General features: G+C 41.8%; 2 protein-coding genes across 2 annotated transcripts; both read right to left on the reverse strand.

The window, feature by feature from the left end:
• Positions 1–869: 869 nt before the first annotated feature.
• On the reverse strand, positions 870–7,286 carry LOC115798688 (polycomb protein eed-like). The gene is made up of 6 exons (XM_030755629.1): positions 7,111–7,286; positions 6,266–6,418; positions 4,765–4,857; positions 4,152–4,217; positions 3,608–3,733; positions 870–962 (listed from the first exon to the last, which is right to left on the reverse strand). Exons 1-6 carry the CDS (start codon positions 7,228–7,230, stop codon positions 870–872), a joined length of 651 nt encoding a protein of 216 aa, XP_030611489.1. The 5' UTR covers positions 7,231–7,286.
• Positions 7,287–8,734: 1,448 nt separating this feature from the next.
• LOC115794739 (periodic tryptophan protein 2 homolog) lies at positions 8,735–16,535 on the reverse strand. The gene is made up of 21 exons (XM_030750383.1): positions 16,395–16,535; positions 15,944–16,056; positions 15,346–15,440; positions 15,168–15,267; positions 14,409–14,552; positions 14,194–14,329; positions 13,875–14,116; positions 13,541–13,684; positions 13,381–13,451; positions 13,157–13,293; positions 12,774–12,922; positions 12,507–12,654; positions 12,246–12,396; positions 11,962–12,142; positions 11,723–11,870; positions 11,256–11,364; positions 10,033–10,098; positions 9,567–9,785; positions 9,325–9,475; positions 9,147–9,221; positions 8,735–9,024 (listed from the first exon to the last, which is right to left on the reverse strand). The coding sequence occupies exons 1-21, from the start codon at positions 16,410–16,412 to the stop codon at positions 8,856–8,858; spliced, it is 2,766 nt and encodes a 921-aa protein (XP_030606243.1). The 5' UTR covers positions 16,413–16,535; the 3' UTR covers positions 8,735–8,855.
• Between the last annotated feature and the right edge of the window lie 1,135 nt (positions 16,536–17,670).

The raw sequence follows: 17,670 nt of genomic DNA on the forward strand, positions 1-17,670 counted from the left end.
ATTATGGTGCTTTTCTACAATCACGTCAGGGCCTGCAGCTCCATCTGGTGGCAGATGACTGCGTAATATTTAAAACACAATTTACCAGTACTGGGCATCAAATAAAATCCTAAGAATTAGACTGGTTCCATGACAATGGCAGCGATTAGTCAATCCCACACATCCTAATTTAAAGTGTTATTTCACATACATGACAAAGAAAAAGTCACTGACTGTTCTTATTACAGCCAGTTTGTGAAAGATGGCTTCTGTAGGAAGATGCACTGATCTCTGACTCCTAACACATTGCTTAATATCTAAAAATTAAATGGCAGTTATTTTCACACATTACAGTCCAATTTATTTGTCACTTCAAGCAGAAAGAGCAACGCCTCCTTTGCACTCTTCCAGCACCTACGATCACACTGAAGGAAGGGGAAAAAATCCACCTGATTAAAGGAAAGATTAATCTTTGCTGCCGTTCACATGACCTCCAGCCAAACCTTGCTGTCTAATTCATCTCAGATTAAGGAACCACATGACAGTCCGTGGAAATAAAACCTGAACTATCCCCACTATCCTTGAGCTCTGAGGTGACTTATATTGTTTTATACTTTAGATGGAAGCAACAAATCACAGCTGAGAGGGTTTTTATTGCGAGATGATTTTCAGTGTCGAGATAAGGTCAATAAAGCCACCAGAGAAATGCATCGCTGCTGCTGATTTAACCTCACTGTGAAGTATCTGACAAACTGTTTGCCTTTCTGACTTCTGTGTCACAGGTTAACACACAGTTTTCCCTCCAAAGAAAAATCAGCAAATCTCTGCATAATATAGAGCCAGGAAAGATGCTGTAGCTGCACGCAGAAGAGCTTGAAGGTGCTTTATAATCACTGTTTACCTTTGCTGACAGACAGGAGCAGATTGGGATCCCTCGGGTGAAACTTGAGCTCATTGATGGCGTTTCCGTGACCTACATAATGCTGGAAATTGGAGGGGGGGGGGGGGGGGGGGGGGTGTTTACTTACTTATTCACAGTGCAATTAAGACAACTTAGTGCACCTGAAGCGAAATTCACAGAATGATTTCTACAAAAACCACATTATTCTTGCTCATTTGGGTCATTAAGAGCATGTTTAAAGGTCGTACACAACTCCTTACAAATAAATAGTGAGTTAAAAAAATAAATAAATAATCAACTGTCCCAGATTTTTACAACTTTGTTTCTGAAAATGGTTCATAATAAAATATACCTCTTTAAGAAATGAAGAGTTTCTGTGAGTTTAAAAACTGTTATGTTGGTTGAAATCAGTAGGGCTGCAACAAAAGATTATTTTGGTAGTCGACTAAACTGTCAATCTGTTATTTTTTCAATTAGTCGATTAGAATATGACACGTCAACATTATTTTATTTGGTAGCAGGAAGCGGTTGCAAATAAAAAACAAACAAGCGAGTTTAAAAAAAAGGGAAAAAAAAAAAATCACATCTTCTTTCCTATTGGTGGAAAAATACACCCATCAACCAATCAGAAAATTTTGTGTCAACATGTAGCATTTGGTTGCTGAGGAACAGGTGAAAGGTGGTGAAAGAGAGAGCAAGAAAAAAAAATTATATATAAAATTATATATAAAATTATATATAAAAATTATATATAATTTTTTTTTCTTTTGAATGAAACCAAAGAAGCTTGAGTAAACAGTTTTTTAAGCTGAAATATAAAAAAGGTAAAATCAAAAGTAGCCAAAACCCACCAATTATGCCCCAGAGGGTTAAATATGTATATACAAAATAAATAAACTGAAACAAAGCGATTAGAGTAAAAAGTGCCAAAACACTCTTCATTTTTTTGACCACTTTTGAAGCTGAACCGGCAAATCTCCAGGAGATCCAAATTCATTAATGAATACACAAAAGGGGAAATAGTAACATCTTGTGCAATAGTGTAATGGAGCCACTCCCACAGTCAAGAGAGCTGTGGCCCACTCAAAAACCAGAAAATCCCATGGGGCCCCCCGGTCTGTGACATTTCCTGGCTAGAAGCCTGCCTTCACTCTCCTTGAAAATTTGATTAAAAAAAATGTAAACACAGGCTGTTGGCTATAAATTGCTAATGCTACCCAGTCATATGTGCTAATGCCAATCTGTGACCCACTTGCCACTGAGATACAAACTTCAATACAAGAGCCAAAAATTTAGGTCAGAGTAACGATATCACAAACTAACCACCTCCTATTAACAGTTTTAATTCACTTTTTGTATAAATATGTAACTATGCATACTTGTGAGTAATTTCTGTTATTACTGCGACCCACACTTTGGGAATCACTGGTGTAGTGGTTCACACATTCCTAGAAGGAAATAAGGGGTCACCACAGCAGATCATGTCTCCTGTTTCTAGTATCTCTTCCTTCACGATTACTCCTACTGCATTTCTCATCCCATCATCATCATCATCACATAATGCTAGAACAGTTTGAATCCATCTCCAATGCTCCTGGCCTTGCTTCCCTTCCACACACAATATATCCAACTTCCTTCTCCCAATCATATCAACCAGCTCTCTCCCTTTCCCAGTTAAAGTCCCTACTCTCATCTCCACATTCCTGCCTTTCCTTCTCTCTTGCTGATAATGATCTGCATGTTTGATGCCCTTTGCATCAGGAAAGGCATCCGGTGCAAAACTCTTGCCAAATCAAACACACATCCACTTGTGAACAAGAGCAATGCCTGGTGGGGCAAAATACGCCTGACATACTGTTTCACATCTGTTTGTTGTCACATGAAAAACAAAAGCTTTAATAATTATGTGACCTTGACTTTTGCCCTTGACCTGCCAGAGTTGATCTCTGCATAATGTCTTGATATGGAGAAAAATCGTGCAGGGTTTCATCAAAATCCTTCAAATCATTTCTTAAATATGAAGTGGACAAAAGTGGAAAAAACGTGACAAAAAACAAAGATTTAACCTTATGACCTTGACCTCCAGAAGTTGATCACTGCACATCATCTTGATATGGTGAACTTGTAAAGTGAGCAGGTCAGTGTAAGTAACAGTGAGCTTGATCCTGACCCCAGTGACCCCACATACAATCCAACCTTGCTTTGGTCATAAGCAAGCCACGCATGAAGTTCTTGAGTCATTGACACTTCACTGGATGCTGCCCGACATGGATGATCACATAATGTGTCCCATCTTTCGAAGGGTGTAAAATAAAAGAGCTGCTGCCATCACCAGAAGGTGGCAGTGATGCACCTTGAACCTGTTTGTGGACCACTATTTACCCAAAACTAAAAGATCACATTACTAATTTTCAGGAGTCAGACTGATAAAAACTTTGGTGTAGCAGTGAGATTCGATTCTTCTGTACAAACAGGAGAAAAACACAAAGCCAAACAACATCGGCCAACAAGAACTACTTGAACTACAACAGCCATCATACGTGATGGTCACAGTCCTATTATTTAGACAGTGCCGTGTTTGTGTTACAAACTGTGCCCGGCTGGAGCAGACCCAGCCCAACTGGGTTCAACTGCATTCAGGCTTGGCCTGCCAGTCATTAAGTGTGAGCATTTATTTGATTAGTCAAACCCTCTGTTACATATAGAATACAAAAAATTATAAGTTACCTTGATGCACTGCATTGTGATGTGGTTGATCACTCGGATGATGCCGCGGGACCCGGCCACAGCCAGCAGGGGGTGACTTGTGTTGGTGTCGTAGGTCCAGGCGCACGTGTAGAAGTTCTCATCTGCCTTTTTGCACAGTCAAGGAAATCTAAGCAGAATTTTCACTTACATTTCTTTAACTGAGATCCTGCTCTGAGCTGCACATATTCACTCATATTCCAGCTGTGGCGGGATCTCAGACAAGTGTCTCTTCTTCTCTACAATCCCTGAACTCGCTTCTGTTTTTACTGCACATTTTCAGCTCCCATCTGGAGAGCTTTATCTAGTTCAAATGCTTTCCAGAAGACCAGATAATGCAAACATTTCAGATATCTTAATCCTCAAAGTTTGGATTCAGGTGTCGAGGAACCAAACCCTTCAAGACTGTCCTGTCATCTAAGCAATTAAGAAGTATTTAAAAGCAGAGCAGCAGGACTTGCGTGTTACAAAAACTGACAAATGACACCAAGGAAGCAGATGGGTTAGGAAGCAGGTGAAAGGATACGTCTGCATCAACGTAGGACTGCAAGAGTCTGATTTCTCCCTGAGAGTGGCATTCATACAGAGTTACCTGGAGCAGGAAAGACAGAATGGGTCAGATTTGAGAGACAAACAAGTTCATGAATAATCAGTGTTTAAAAGACATTTTTAATGCTCCTTTCATGATCAAACTGTACAAATGGTTAAAGAAGTCAATAAAATCCAGCAGAGATGATAAAGCTTGTTGTTATTAGCAGGTAAATCTGATGATTTTATAGCTTTTTCTAGCATATTGTGAGGAGTTGATTGCTTTGAAATTCTAAAACAGACAAAACAAAACATTGAATCAGGCCGTTAACTTGGGCTCTCAACATGTGGTGGGTATACTGGGGTGTTTTCCAATGCTGGACTGACCAAAAGATTCACTGAAAAATCATTAGCTGCAGTCAGGATAAGAAAAATTCCTACAACATCCTGCGCAAAGAGCAGTAAATGGATCGGTGAGGCCGTTTTGTGTTAACTTAAAACTTTAAGACACTTTTCCAGCACCGATAATATGCTGACCCACTCTAGGAACAAGCAAGTTAACCCAGTGGGGCCACATTTTTTTTTTTTTTTAAATGATTTGTTTTATTTACCCTGTTACTCCCAACTGTAGCAAACACCAGTGGATCTCCCTCCTTGCTATGCCAGTTAAACTGGACTCCAAACAGCGGCTGGCCGTGGTCCTCCTGAGACAAATACAGACGTTGTTAATAACCATTTGTGGTATGGGAAAAGAAAAAAAAAACATGAATAACTGAGCATTTAACCAAATGGGTGTACTATGAATCAAGTTCAACACAGCCAGGCTTTCTTTGCATTAGCTGGCTTGACAAAACTCCAGTCAGATAGAACGGGTATCACAACAGTGATTATGAACCTTCTCTGAAAATCCAGGATTTCTGCTTCGGGCTCACTCACGTAAAAAGTGGCATCTGATGCATTATTCGAGTCTTTTAAACAGATCTGACACCGTGCCACTGCCTAAGGAATGATGTGTGGGTTTGTGACCAGATCAAAGCTAAAGTTACTGACTGAATATTCTTAGTGATCTGCTACAAATACACTGGATCAATTTTCTCATCTTTGTTGTTCTTCTTTCAGCTGCTCCCTTTATAGGTCATCACAGCAGATTATCTGCTTCCATCCCACACTATCCCAAGCATCCTTCTCTGTCACAACAACCCTCTGCATGTCCTCCTTCCATTAATTAATCTTCTGTGGTCTTCTTTTCCTCCTGCCTGGCAGCTCCATAATAACAGCCTTTGCCCAATATATGCACTACTTCTCCTCTGTACATGTCCAAATCATCTCAGCCTAAACCGCTCAGCCTGAGCTCTCCCTCTGATGTACTCATTTCTAATCTTGCCCATCCTGGTCGCTCCCAATGAAAATCTTAACATCTTCAGCTCTTCCTCCTGCCTTTTGTCAGTGCCACTGTCTCTGAACCATACATCATAGCCGGTCTCACTAACATCTTATAAACCTTCTTTTTCTCTCTTGCCACTATCCTTCTGTCACAAATCACCCCAGAAACTCATCTCCACCCACTCCACCCTGCCTACACTCTCTCCTTCACCTCTCTTCTGCAGTTTGGATAGTTAAACCCCAGGTATTTACATTCATCTACCTTCACTACCTCTACGCCCTTCCACTTCACCTTTCCACCTGTCACCCGCCATACATTCAGTATTACTTCTGTGTTCTATTAGTTGTAATTACAGCAGTTTAAAACAGAGCTGGTAGCAAATTAGGACCAACACATTTATGCATTTTCTCAATCACCAACTGAAGATATGCAAATTTCCATGCCTATGCAATGCATTTTGTGCTGCAGGCTTCCTTTACTTGTATTAGTAGCACTTTCCCTGGCTCAGACTAGGCCTTTGGCTGTCATTACACTAGTAAGCACAGGTTAAACATGTATGTATGTATGTATGTATAAACATGTATGTAAACATGAATGTATGACCTTACCGGGTCATACATTCAAGTTACGATGGTAATCTAGTCAGGTTAAAAGAGAGACACCCTTGTAACTTTAAGCACATCATGCCTGGGCTCTCCACACTGTCCAGTCTGGTTGAATGTACTCACCCTCAAACTGTTGACGCATTTAAAAGAGTATCTGCACTTCTTGGACTTCCATTTGCCCTTGCCCCAGCTCTTTCTGCCAGGCGCGTTGGCGGTGTTGGTGGGCGTGTCTGGGCGCTCTGCATTGGTGCCACTCTCAACGCTGACGGCATCGTCCTGCAATAACAGCAACGCAAACAAACGTTATTTTCTGCAAGATCATCTGTAAAGATGTATATTAAGCCCAAAACATGATCACTTATGAACGATGTGTGCCTGGTGTGTTAGAGCCACTGTAAACACATTTTTGCCATGCTATTTGTACAATAAAGTGCATTTTGTACTAGCACAACAAATAATAAGAAGAACAGCACTTATTTAATTATTTGAAACAAACTGGAGGAGGAGAACAGTGAGTGAAGATGTCGCTGTCTGGCCCACGCTACTACAGAAACATTTCTCGGTTTATGAGACTAATATTTTCCCTCGCCATCAAACCTTAATTCATCATCCTATTTAAGTAAACCATCCTTTTAAAACTATATTTTGCTCAATATTTATATTATTGGCTGCTGCTGCTAAGGCTAGCTCAAGTTTGCACGTGAATAAACTCCCAGTCTGAGCCCCAAGAAAGCACGTGTGCGCCTATAAAATAAACTGTGCACAAAACTGTACTTAGAGGTACTAAAGTGGTTCACAGTGGATACCGCCACCTGATGCCTTAAGCTGTTTGAATCCGGCCGGTGTGAATGAACAAAGATGCTAGTTATACCCTTTAGCTACTCGGCTACTTTAGCATAAAGCTAACTCACTAGAAGCGCTACGCGGCTCGTCTGCGGTCGAACAACCAGCGCAGTTTGAAAACTTACGTTCTCGTCTCCTGATAAATCGGGATTGCTGTTCTCGTCACTACTCAGCTTTTGTTTTTTCGCCGGTATTTCTTTTCCCGCTTGAGACGGGGACTCGGACATGTTCTTATTTTCCCTCATTTTGGAATGAACTCCGCCTCACAGCCCTCTGCTCCGCCTCTTCCGCTCCGGTGCACGCGAGTGCTGCCTGGAACTGAAGTTCAGCCAATCCAGGGGCCCAGTTCCACTGAACTTCCGGGAAAATACCGGTTACAGCTGTATCCGCTTACTATACATAAATTTAGCTTTATTCCAGTATATTTTCTTTAATAGCATGTCGTTCTGTTTTGCGTCCAAGCAGCCAGGCTTTCTTGTAATGTTTTAAAGTCGTCTTGAGCAATAGTTCTCCAGGCTTTCTGAAGGTTTGTCAAAGTTTTTCTTTGATCATTGGCTGCTTTTCACTCATCTTCAGTCCAGTCCTTGTACCTGACCATTTTTACAGGAATGTTTTTGCTTTTTAAGCCACTTAACAATGACTTATGAATCAGTCATGCATAAAAAGGCACCTAACTCAAGGGATGAACCAGTGTTGTGTCTACAAATAAAAAAAAATAGCAAAGAAACTATTTTAAACTGTATCTTAGACACTTTGTTACTAGAAGCCTGTCACAAAAACAAAACATAATTTATTTCAATTTCTTTAGTTGAATCTATGAAAAATGCCAAACGTAACAGAGTTTGACAAACATAAAATGTATTTTTTGCACCAACAAGCTGATTCCCAAAGAGGTATTAGCTGAAAATTTGCCATATCTCAGTATGGTGTGCAGTGTGTCCTTAAAAGGTTTGAGGAAATGGAGGACAAAAGAAGAAGTGCCAGGCCTAAAAACTATCCAGAGCAGATGAAGTCATGTCCTTAATAGAAGAAAATCCAGCAAGGACTGGACACAGGACCTGAGAGATGCATCTGGACCTTCAGCTGATCTAACTACCGGTCATTGAAGCCTCATCAGAAATGGTCTCAGTGGAAGGGTGGCTGTCAAGAAAAGGCTGAAGTATACCACATTACACAAGAACTGGACTGAAAATCAGCGGTAACGGGTCTGGTAGAGTGATGAATCCATATTTGAAATTTTTGGTTCAAATCATCATCAATATGTACAGAGGAGGCCAAGAGAGAGGTACAACACTGAGTGTCTACAGCCATTTATAAAACACAGTGGAGGTTCCGTCATGGTATTTCAGACAGTGGTTTTAGAGATCATGTTAAAACTGGTAAAATTATGAACACAATAGTATCATAAGATTTTGATCCACCATGAAATACTATCTGGAACAGCTTCATTCTTCAACAAGACAATGATCCCAAACACAATGCTAATGCAGTAAAACATACCTGGATAGAAAAACATGATATCAGTCATGGATTGGCCTCCCCAGAGCCCAGATCTCAATGTTAAAGCAGTGTGGGATCATCCTGACAGAGAACAGAACAAAAGGCAGAAACATCCACAGAAGAGCTTTGAATGTCCTTCAAGAAGCCTGGAGAACTATTCCTGAAGACTACTTAAAGAAATGAGAGAAAGCTGCTTCTTACAGCCTGGTGCTGATTGAATGCAAGCCAAAGAAAATAAAACCACACACATTTTCATATGAATTTAATTATAAAAGAGCTCTCAAACATAACATCCAAGTACACAGAAATCTGTCTTTTACAGTCCAACATGAGCCATATTGTGGCACTGATGTGGGCTTTGGTTTGCAGCCTACAGCATCATCTCTGCATCCTCTAAAGAGGCCTCGCTCATCTCCTCAGACAGTTCTTCATCCTCTTCCCCCTCCTGGTCCCCTTCCTCTTCCTCAGCTGCCCTCTTTAAGCCCCTCTGCTTTGAGAGGGCCACGGCATAGCGGATGTTGTACATGTTGAAGTCGCAACTGCACAGAGAAAACACACACTCAGATCTGCTGAGCTGTTTGGATGTGGAAGTTTTAAGAAGGCACAAAATTTCAGTGGATCTCTAACTTGGCTGAGACGCTGCTAAAATGTTGGGACTTACAGTTTGGAGAGGTCGTCAAAGTGTCTCTGGATGCTCTTCTGTAGCGCCTGCAGTGTGGGCAAGATGGCGCCGGACCTGCATGCCAAAATAGAAGCATTAAAATGTGTTTCTTTTATCTTCTATTCACTTAAAATCATGCAGAGCTGCATAAGTGTGTAATAAAGGACTGAGGGCACACCTGTTCTTCAGTTTCTGTCCGTGCAGCATGAGCAGGTTCTGGGCCCAAGTCATGTAGAACTGCAAGTGGCCCGACTTCTCCAAACATGCGGCCACAAAGCCCAGCAGCTTCTCAACGTAAATGTCAGGAAGAGAGCCACAAACGACCGGGACTAGACCACAAAGACGCATAATCCACATCACTCAGGGGTTTCCAGGCATAAAGGGAACAAACTCATGTTAAATAATGTGAAATTCACTCACTCTGCTCGTGCGGCACCGTCTCCAAAACTTCCTGCTTGAGGGCTTTTTCGTTGAGCCTGAATGCCAGTACGATCGCCGAAGCCCAGTCCTGAAGGCGCAGCTGCTTGCGTATGCTGGCCGGCGTCACATCTAGATCGAGATCGTAAGGGTCAAAGACCATGGATCCGTCAAGGGAGTAAACCAGCAGGCCCTCGGTGGTGGTGGCTGCCCAGCTGCGACCTGAAAGGAGGCGGAACAACTTTTACGACCAGCTGACAGAGACCGTTTGTAATGGAACAGGCAGGTTTTCATACACACTTAATTTTAGTTTATGCTTGTGTGCAGTGAAATTTGCTGCATGAGATTTAAATAGAGTAAGAGGACCAGCAAAACCATAAAATCTGCTGTGATGAAGGGCAAAATTTTAGCGCTCATACTTCCAAATCTTAAGAAAAAAAAAAAAAACAGCTGTAATTCTGTCACTCACCAGTAGGGGAGAATCGCAGTGAGCTAACTCTAATCTCTGGCTTAAAGTGACGGGAACTCATGTCACCTTTTAGGATGTGCAGAAGGAAAGGGAAAAAAAAGGAAAAAAGGACACAGAGATATCAAGACAACAAAAGAGACTTTAGTCACATAAGTCATGAATTAATTTCCAAGATGTAAAAAAATGTAAAAGACCTCATGTTCCTTTTCATATGGAGGACTGACACTGTCAAAATTTAAAAAGTATATTATACAGTAAAAATTTTCTTATGCCATTAAATCAAATCGTTTTATCTGTTAATCTAAGAATTTTTTTTTTTTTTAATTTCTATATCATTTTCCCTTTGAACGTGTGACCCCATCTATTTCCTTTATCGCCTCTGATTTATTTATTGCTGCATTTTGCACACACACACACACACACACACACACACACACACACACACACACACACAGTGTATCACAAAAGTGAGTACACCCCTCACAGTTCTGCAGATATTTAAGTATATCTTTTCACGGGACAACACTGACAAAATGACACTTTGACACAATGAAAAGTAGTCTGTGTGCAGCTTATATAACAGTCAGTGTTGTCCCATGAAAAGATCTACTTAAATATATGCAGACATGTGTGGGGTGTACTCACTTTTGTGATACACTGTATAAGTCCAAATTTCAGGTTATTACTTAAAAATTTAAACTTGGCTTGATATTTCAAGCCATTTTATCAATTTTGAGTTATGGAAAGAAATTTTTTTTTTTCTTTTTAGTGGCACAAACAAGCTTCTAAATCATTTAAAGTGTATAACATCAGCTTTTTTCCTCTTGGCTGATCAATGGCAGGATAAAATGCTAATCGAGCTGAAAATTATGCCAAATTATAAATAAATTGATATGCAAATTAATACATTAAACATCAATACGAGTGGAAAAATAAATGCTTAATAAATAATACCTATGAAAAACAGAAGCAAGTTAAAACAGAAATATCAATGTCACTTTTTTTATTTTTATACATTTTTATGCACCTGAATAAATTTAATATCTACTAAGTAACCCAGTTCTACAGTATATGCATTTTCATTTTGGCAGTTTTGATCCTCCATACTCTACATGTACAGTGATCAGCACAGTATGTGTCAATGTCCTGTTTGCACCTGGTTACAAACACCTGATTTTCACACTTCAAGATAACTCGTCCGAGAGTTTGTGCGAAGGTCATACCTCTCCTGACTCCAGGGAGGCTGATGTTGACCTCGTCTCCATCCCCGGCTCCTTCATCCACCAGAGCCAGGCTGCCGAACTCCGTCATCTTCCTCCTGTCCAGGAACTCCTGAAGGTGAAGCGGGAGAACAGAATGAGTGAGACCCGCCACAATGAAAACCTCTTCACGGATTAAAGAAGCATATTTTTGCTATGACAAATCCGATCCACCCATCTCCAGTCATCTAACATCTGACATATACTTTAGAAGAATGCCTGTTTACTCCTGAAATTCCTATTTAGGGTTTGCATTATCTCCTTCTTTAGAAATGCTTGTGAAAACTCAACCCTATAATGCACAAACTAGTAATATACATCTTTTTTTTTCAGTAGAACCAATACTATCAGAATAGGTATACTGCAATCATGTGACATGAATGTCCTAAAAGAAAATAAATATATTCCCTGAGCTGACTGTGAGGTTGTACCTCCATGGCGTCGAAGGACAGGTTGCAGGAGATCTCAAACTTCTTTATCAGCATCTGCTCCTTGATATTGTAGATGCAGACAAACTTGGACTGGCCCCCAGCCAAAACCGACTCCCCGTCCGCAGAGTAGCAAAGTGATGTAAACGATCTTAACAGGGGAAAAAAAGGTAACATTAAACGTGATGATTTAAACCAGGGGGGACAAAGTATACGCTGAGGCTTGGATCCCGTTCACTCACTTGCCCTTGGCGGACTGCTTGGCTGTGATTTTATCTGTCTCTTTGCGGCCCGTCTCCAGGTCATGACGTCCGGCCACAGAGCCCGTTTGTGTGGCTGTGTGTGGGTTCCAGAAAGAGATTTCACCGTTCAGAGTGGCCACGGCCAACTCCTGACCATCAGGGCGGTACGTCACTGCCAAGCCTGAGGAACAAAAAATACAAAAACAGGACAGGATTGTAAACAAGGACAAGAAACAAAAAAAAATGAAGCATCAAAAACAGCCACATGTAGGATCTGTATTTACCATCAGATGTAAGGGGAAGTGTTTCCTTGGCTTGCCAGCTGTCCAGCATGTCCCACAGCCGGACGGTGCGGTCCCACGAGCAGCTGGCCAGGACGGACTGAACCGGACTGAAACAGAGGCAGCTGACTGGACCTTCGTGACCCGCCAGGACCTGATCAGTCCCAGGAAGGAAGTGTTGATTTGAGTAATCCTGGCAGCTTTAATCACACTAATATCTGTAAAGGATGAATATCCCTTATTAAAAAGAGGCAAGAAGCCTACCTCCAGCAGCCTGCCTGTCTGCATGGACCAGAGGAAGATCTCAAAGGAATCCTGAGCTCCTGCGCTCACCAGCTCCCCACTGACATCTACTGCGAGGGAGGAGAACTGCGAGGGGCGAGGCGACGTAAACGTCCTGAAGTTTCGGTACCTACAAAAGCACAAAAAAAAAAAAAAAAAAAAAAAAACACAGACATACAAACATCAAACATCACTGCTTTTAAAAGTACACATCCCCATGCTCTCCGTGAGCGCCCACCCTAAGGTCACCTGTGCAGGTCAAAAGCTCGGACTGTCCCATCCAGGGAAGCGCTGACGATGACGAAACCGCTTGAGGTGAAGGTGACGTTTGTGATGCTGCTGGTGTGCTCGGTGAAGGTGACGAAGCAGAGGCCGCTGTTGGTGTTCCACACTTTAACCTGCAGACATTAAATACGCAGCGTGGAGTCAGAGACGAAAGCTCGAGTCTTCCTTTATCCAATTATGCTGTTAGGTCTCGACATCTTAAAATCCCATTCAAATGTTGACTGAGATTTTTCGCCCATCTTCAGGCAGAAAATGTTTTTCTTTTCCATCTTCTTCATGAAAACACTGCTCAAAAGGATGCAACAAACATGCACCCAAGAATTTAAAGGCTTCAGTTCAAGACTCACTTTGCCGTCGTCTCCACCCGTCACGATGTACTGCCCATCTGGAGAGTAGGCCAGCGAGGCCATGTTGTTGAAGTGTCCCTGCTGCTTGAACACGTACGACTCACTCTGCCACTCCCACACCAGCAGCTGGCCCATCCCTGAAACAATCGATGCCTTTACTTTTTTAAAGTTTACTCAACAACATCAGTAAGCGACACACATAAAAAAACAAAACAAATTCTTACGCGAGCATCCAAAGCCAATCCAGTCTCCAGAGCTGTTCACAGCCACCGACGCAATCCTCTGATCTGAAATACTGCAGGGAGACATCCACATGAGAAAACACATCAGTCCTATAACTTTTTTTTAAAGCATAATTTTTTAAAACCGCAGCTTCTCTCTCACCTCAGGGAGTGGATGAGGTTAAACTCTGGAAGTTCGTGCAGGTGGAATATCCCAGAGGCGAACCCTGTGACCAGGATGTGGGTCGCTTTGTGGTACACAGCAGCAGTCAAGTTATTAAAATCACCTTCTTTGTTGAAAAAGTGTCTGAAAGAGGCGCAGCAAAAAGCTGTTTTTAGACCTTATTGAAATCCTAACCCCAACATTTCGCTGTCTTCTGTTAATGTTGCAGTGTTAGGAAGTAATAATAAATATAGGCAGAGCTTCAAGTAATAAAAATAAGGAGCAATTAGAGACAAACTAGGACAATAAAACCAGGAAATTTGAGGCGTCTTACTTGCTCATCATCTTGTATCGAACATTCTTGGTCTTCTCCCTCTCCTTGGCAGTTTCAACTTTCCCTCTGATCACCTCTCCCTCCTCTCCCTCAACTCTGTCCTCGTTCCCATCCTCCTCCTCCTCTCCCTCCCCTTGTCTCGGCAGCTTGGGTCTGTCCTGCTTCTTCTTCAGGACGAGGCCGTCCAGCTCGGTGTCGCTCTCCCAGACACACAGTGTCCCATCCTGGCTCACTGTGTACAGCTGGATAAACATGCACACGAGACATGAATGTACAGAACCTCATTAACACACATAGCAGAAGGTGGAAATAAACGCACATTTAAGCTGTTCTTTTCAAAGAAACAGCCTACGATGATGTCCTTGTGTCCACCCAGGGAGTAGTAGATCAGGTTGGCCCAGCGCTCTGCACCAAACACCCACGTCGACATGTCTTTGCTACCCACCACAAAACACCTGGAAGAAAACGCCAAAATCACGATGCATTTCTGCCAAATTACGGGCTTCTCCTGCACACTCATGCTCTCAAACTCACTTGGAGTCGTCGGTCCAGTCGATGCAGGTGGTTTCATCGTAGGGACCGTAGTAGCTCTTGTCTAAAACGAAGGCGTTAAACTCCCGCCGTTTTCCAGGAGCGTGGTACATCAGAGCAACGTTTTCCTTTGTAACAACGAACTTCCTGTTAATGAAAAATGCAGCAAACACACATCACAATCATTTTTACTCCACTCAGAGTCACCGCCACGTAAAACCCGATAAAAGTTTAATATAGTTGTGGTCAGAAGTTCACAGACACTCATCATGGCCATGAGTGTCATGATTTTTTTTCTGCTTTTAATGGTTTCTTTGAGCTCTTCTTTTTGGTGTCAATCAACAAGCTTCTGGCATAATTCTGGCTGGATATTTGAGCACTCTTCTTGGCAGAATTGGTAGAGTTCTTTTAAACTGGTTGGTTTCCTGGCACAGACCCGGCTTTTAAGAAGAGTCCAAATTTTCAATAGGGTCAGAGGTCGGGGCTTTGGGAAGGCCATTCCAGAAGCTTAATGTTAGCCTGATTTTGATGTGTGTTTGGGATCATTGTCCTGTTGGAACACCCAACTGTGTCAAAGTTTCGACTGTCTAGCTGTTGAGGTGAAGTTGAAGAATTTGGAGGTAGTCCTCCTCCTTTCATTACTCCATCCAATCTGTGCAGTTTACCAGTACCATTAAGCAGCCCGAGAGCATGATGCTACCACCACCATGCTTGACAGTTGACAGGAAGCAGTAATTAGCCACACAGTTTGAACATCCTCACCTTCCATCAGGTGAGAAGCGGATGCTGCTCACAGGCTTGTGAAAGTGGAAATGATGGAGGACGGCTCGGGTGATGAGACTGATCAGCAGCGCTGCACCATCTGTTTGACACATATGTGATCAGACACTTTTTTCTTGTCTGAGTCCTACTGAAGATTTTAACAGTAAATACTTTGTACCTTCATCCACCACAATCGCCAAGTTCCCATCAGGAGAGAGACCCACACAGGTTATATTCTTTGTTGTGGAGAAAGGCAGCGTCTCAGATGTGTTGCTACAGGAGAGAGTAAAGTTTCAGTATTATTTTCATTTTTTTAAGGTATGGGGCTTTAAGGGCTACTGAGTGTGCTTACCTTACCGTATACTATATATGTCACGTTTCAATATAGCATTAAATGTGGACAAAGTGTCCAAAATGTAAGGTAAATACATGTAAAAATAACAGTTCAGTTGGTAAAGCTCTTCATGCAGCCCCTCTGCAGGCTCACAGAAGGTGTCCAATTAGAGGAAAATGGGCTTTTAGGGAGGAGGGAATTAAAGAAATTTATGCTGTTCAAAACACACAAACTGCAGCAGGTCAGCAAATACGATGTACTGTATTTTTAAGTGGACACCAGGGAAACAAAAACTTTTAAGTGAGCATGAAAACAGGCCTCATAACATCTGGATGCTAGGATCAACATCCAGATGTTATATGGCAGGACTTTTCACAGACACCACACATGTGTCTGCATGTAACCGTTTCCAGCTTTTGCTGTATGTTCCTCCTTGTCTTACTTCTTCAGGTCGAAGACAGTGACTCTGTTCCCAACTGGACTGATAACAGCGTTGCCATCTTTGGAGAAGTTCAAATTCCCCTGACGATAGACGGCCCCGAGCAAATTGGAAAACTACAAAGAAAAAAAAAAAAGAAAAGGATTTTTACTTTTAATCATAGATTCTTGTGTAACCAGCTCATGTCAAAATGTGGGAATTCAACACACTCAGGCGTAAACACATCAAAACACACAACTAATCCTTTTTCTTTATCATTAACATAAGCCGCAACAATTATGAATGCTACAATCTTGTAAATAAAAACTCGTGAATGTGCTGTGCCGTTTACAGCACTTCCAACATGCATCAACTTACTAAATCTAACACTTTTTAAACGGAGTTTGGTCTGACGCGTATTCCTGCTGCCAAAGCAGCGCGATTACACCAAAGTAGCTAACAGCGGCGCACTTACCCTATAAGCGAACTTCATTTTACTAAATATTCCTTAACTTTGGCACATTTATCTTCTTTTTTAAGCTCTTCTTATATCCCAGTAGGAGTATGAATGTGGGGCAGACATGCTTCTTCTTCCTCCACACGTGTTTGCGTTTTGTTGACACTCCACGCATCCGGCTTGAGTTGCGCTGTGTTGAAAAATAATACACGGCGCCCTCTGGCGACAAGGAGGATACCAAAGTAAAAGAATAGACACGCAAAGAGCCAAGAGCTGCATACTGGACTTGACCTCCACTAAATGAAGCGACTGAACTGAACCTCTCAATGTATGTGTGTTGTTGGTGCCTTCTGGGGGCATTTTAATCGACTTGTGTGACTCATTTTGTGGTACAGAACATCCAAGAAGTCTGTACTTCAGGTTTGGAGAGTGATATTCTAGTTGGCAGATATCTGCATCTGTGCATTGTTTATGTGCTGCTTTCGGGTAACTTAGCACTCCACCCTATCAACAAAATATAATAGAAACATCCTAGTGGCAGCCAAAAACATCAATGACGCCCTATAGTATTATCATATTGTAGGATTTTACTTTGGCCCATTCATTCCATTTTTTTAGATGTGCAAATTACTATCAGCAAACTATGTCAATCCTACCTTAAACTTGTAGCATGCCAGAGTTTAGGTGGAACTTGTAACATTAAAAAGCCTAAAAATAAGACTAATAGTAGCAGATTCTTAAACCATGGCCTTATGGTCCACCAGGAGGGGACTCAAACCCTCTAATCTGACCAATGACCACTTGATTTTTTAAAACCACTCCACTACTTAAACCTGAACTGAGAAAAAAAAAAAAGCACAGTTTTAAGTGCTTCAGTGCTACACATGCTACGTGTTTTGGAGAAAACTGGACAGTTTTGACGTGGTACACAAAGCTATGGGAAGGGGCCTTGAAGTTCAGGTGCTGAAGTGTGTTTGTGGACATGTGTGTCTTGTCCCATTTTAACAAGTATGCTACTACTATGCCCTGCTTCACACAGCAGGTAAGACACAAGCAGCCAAAATTAAGCTGATCCCACACAGCTGAGAAAAAAATTCCCAGACACAACATTATAACACAGACGCCACAGTAATTACACCACACACATCAGTGGCGCACACACAGGTGAGCCAATGCATTATGAAAGCATTAAAAACTGTGTCAGTTTTGCAACTAAGACACAGCAGTTAAGCCATCAAACAGGCCTACTAGAGCCTATCCAAACATGAATAATTTACCTGACCATCACAGAAAA

The sequence above is a fragment of the Archocentrus centrarchus genome, chromosome 2 (assembly GCF_007364275.1).
Source record: "Archocentrus centrarchus isolate MPI-CPG fArcCen1 chromosome 2, fArcCen1, whole genome shotgun sequence".
Classification (NCBI taxonomy): domain Eukaryota; kingdom Metazoa; phylum Chordata; class Actinopteri; order Cichliformes; family Cichlidae; genus Archocentrus; species Archocentrus centrarchus.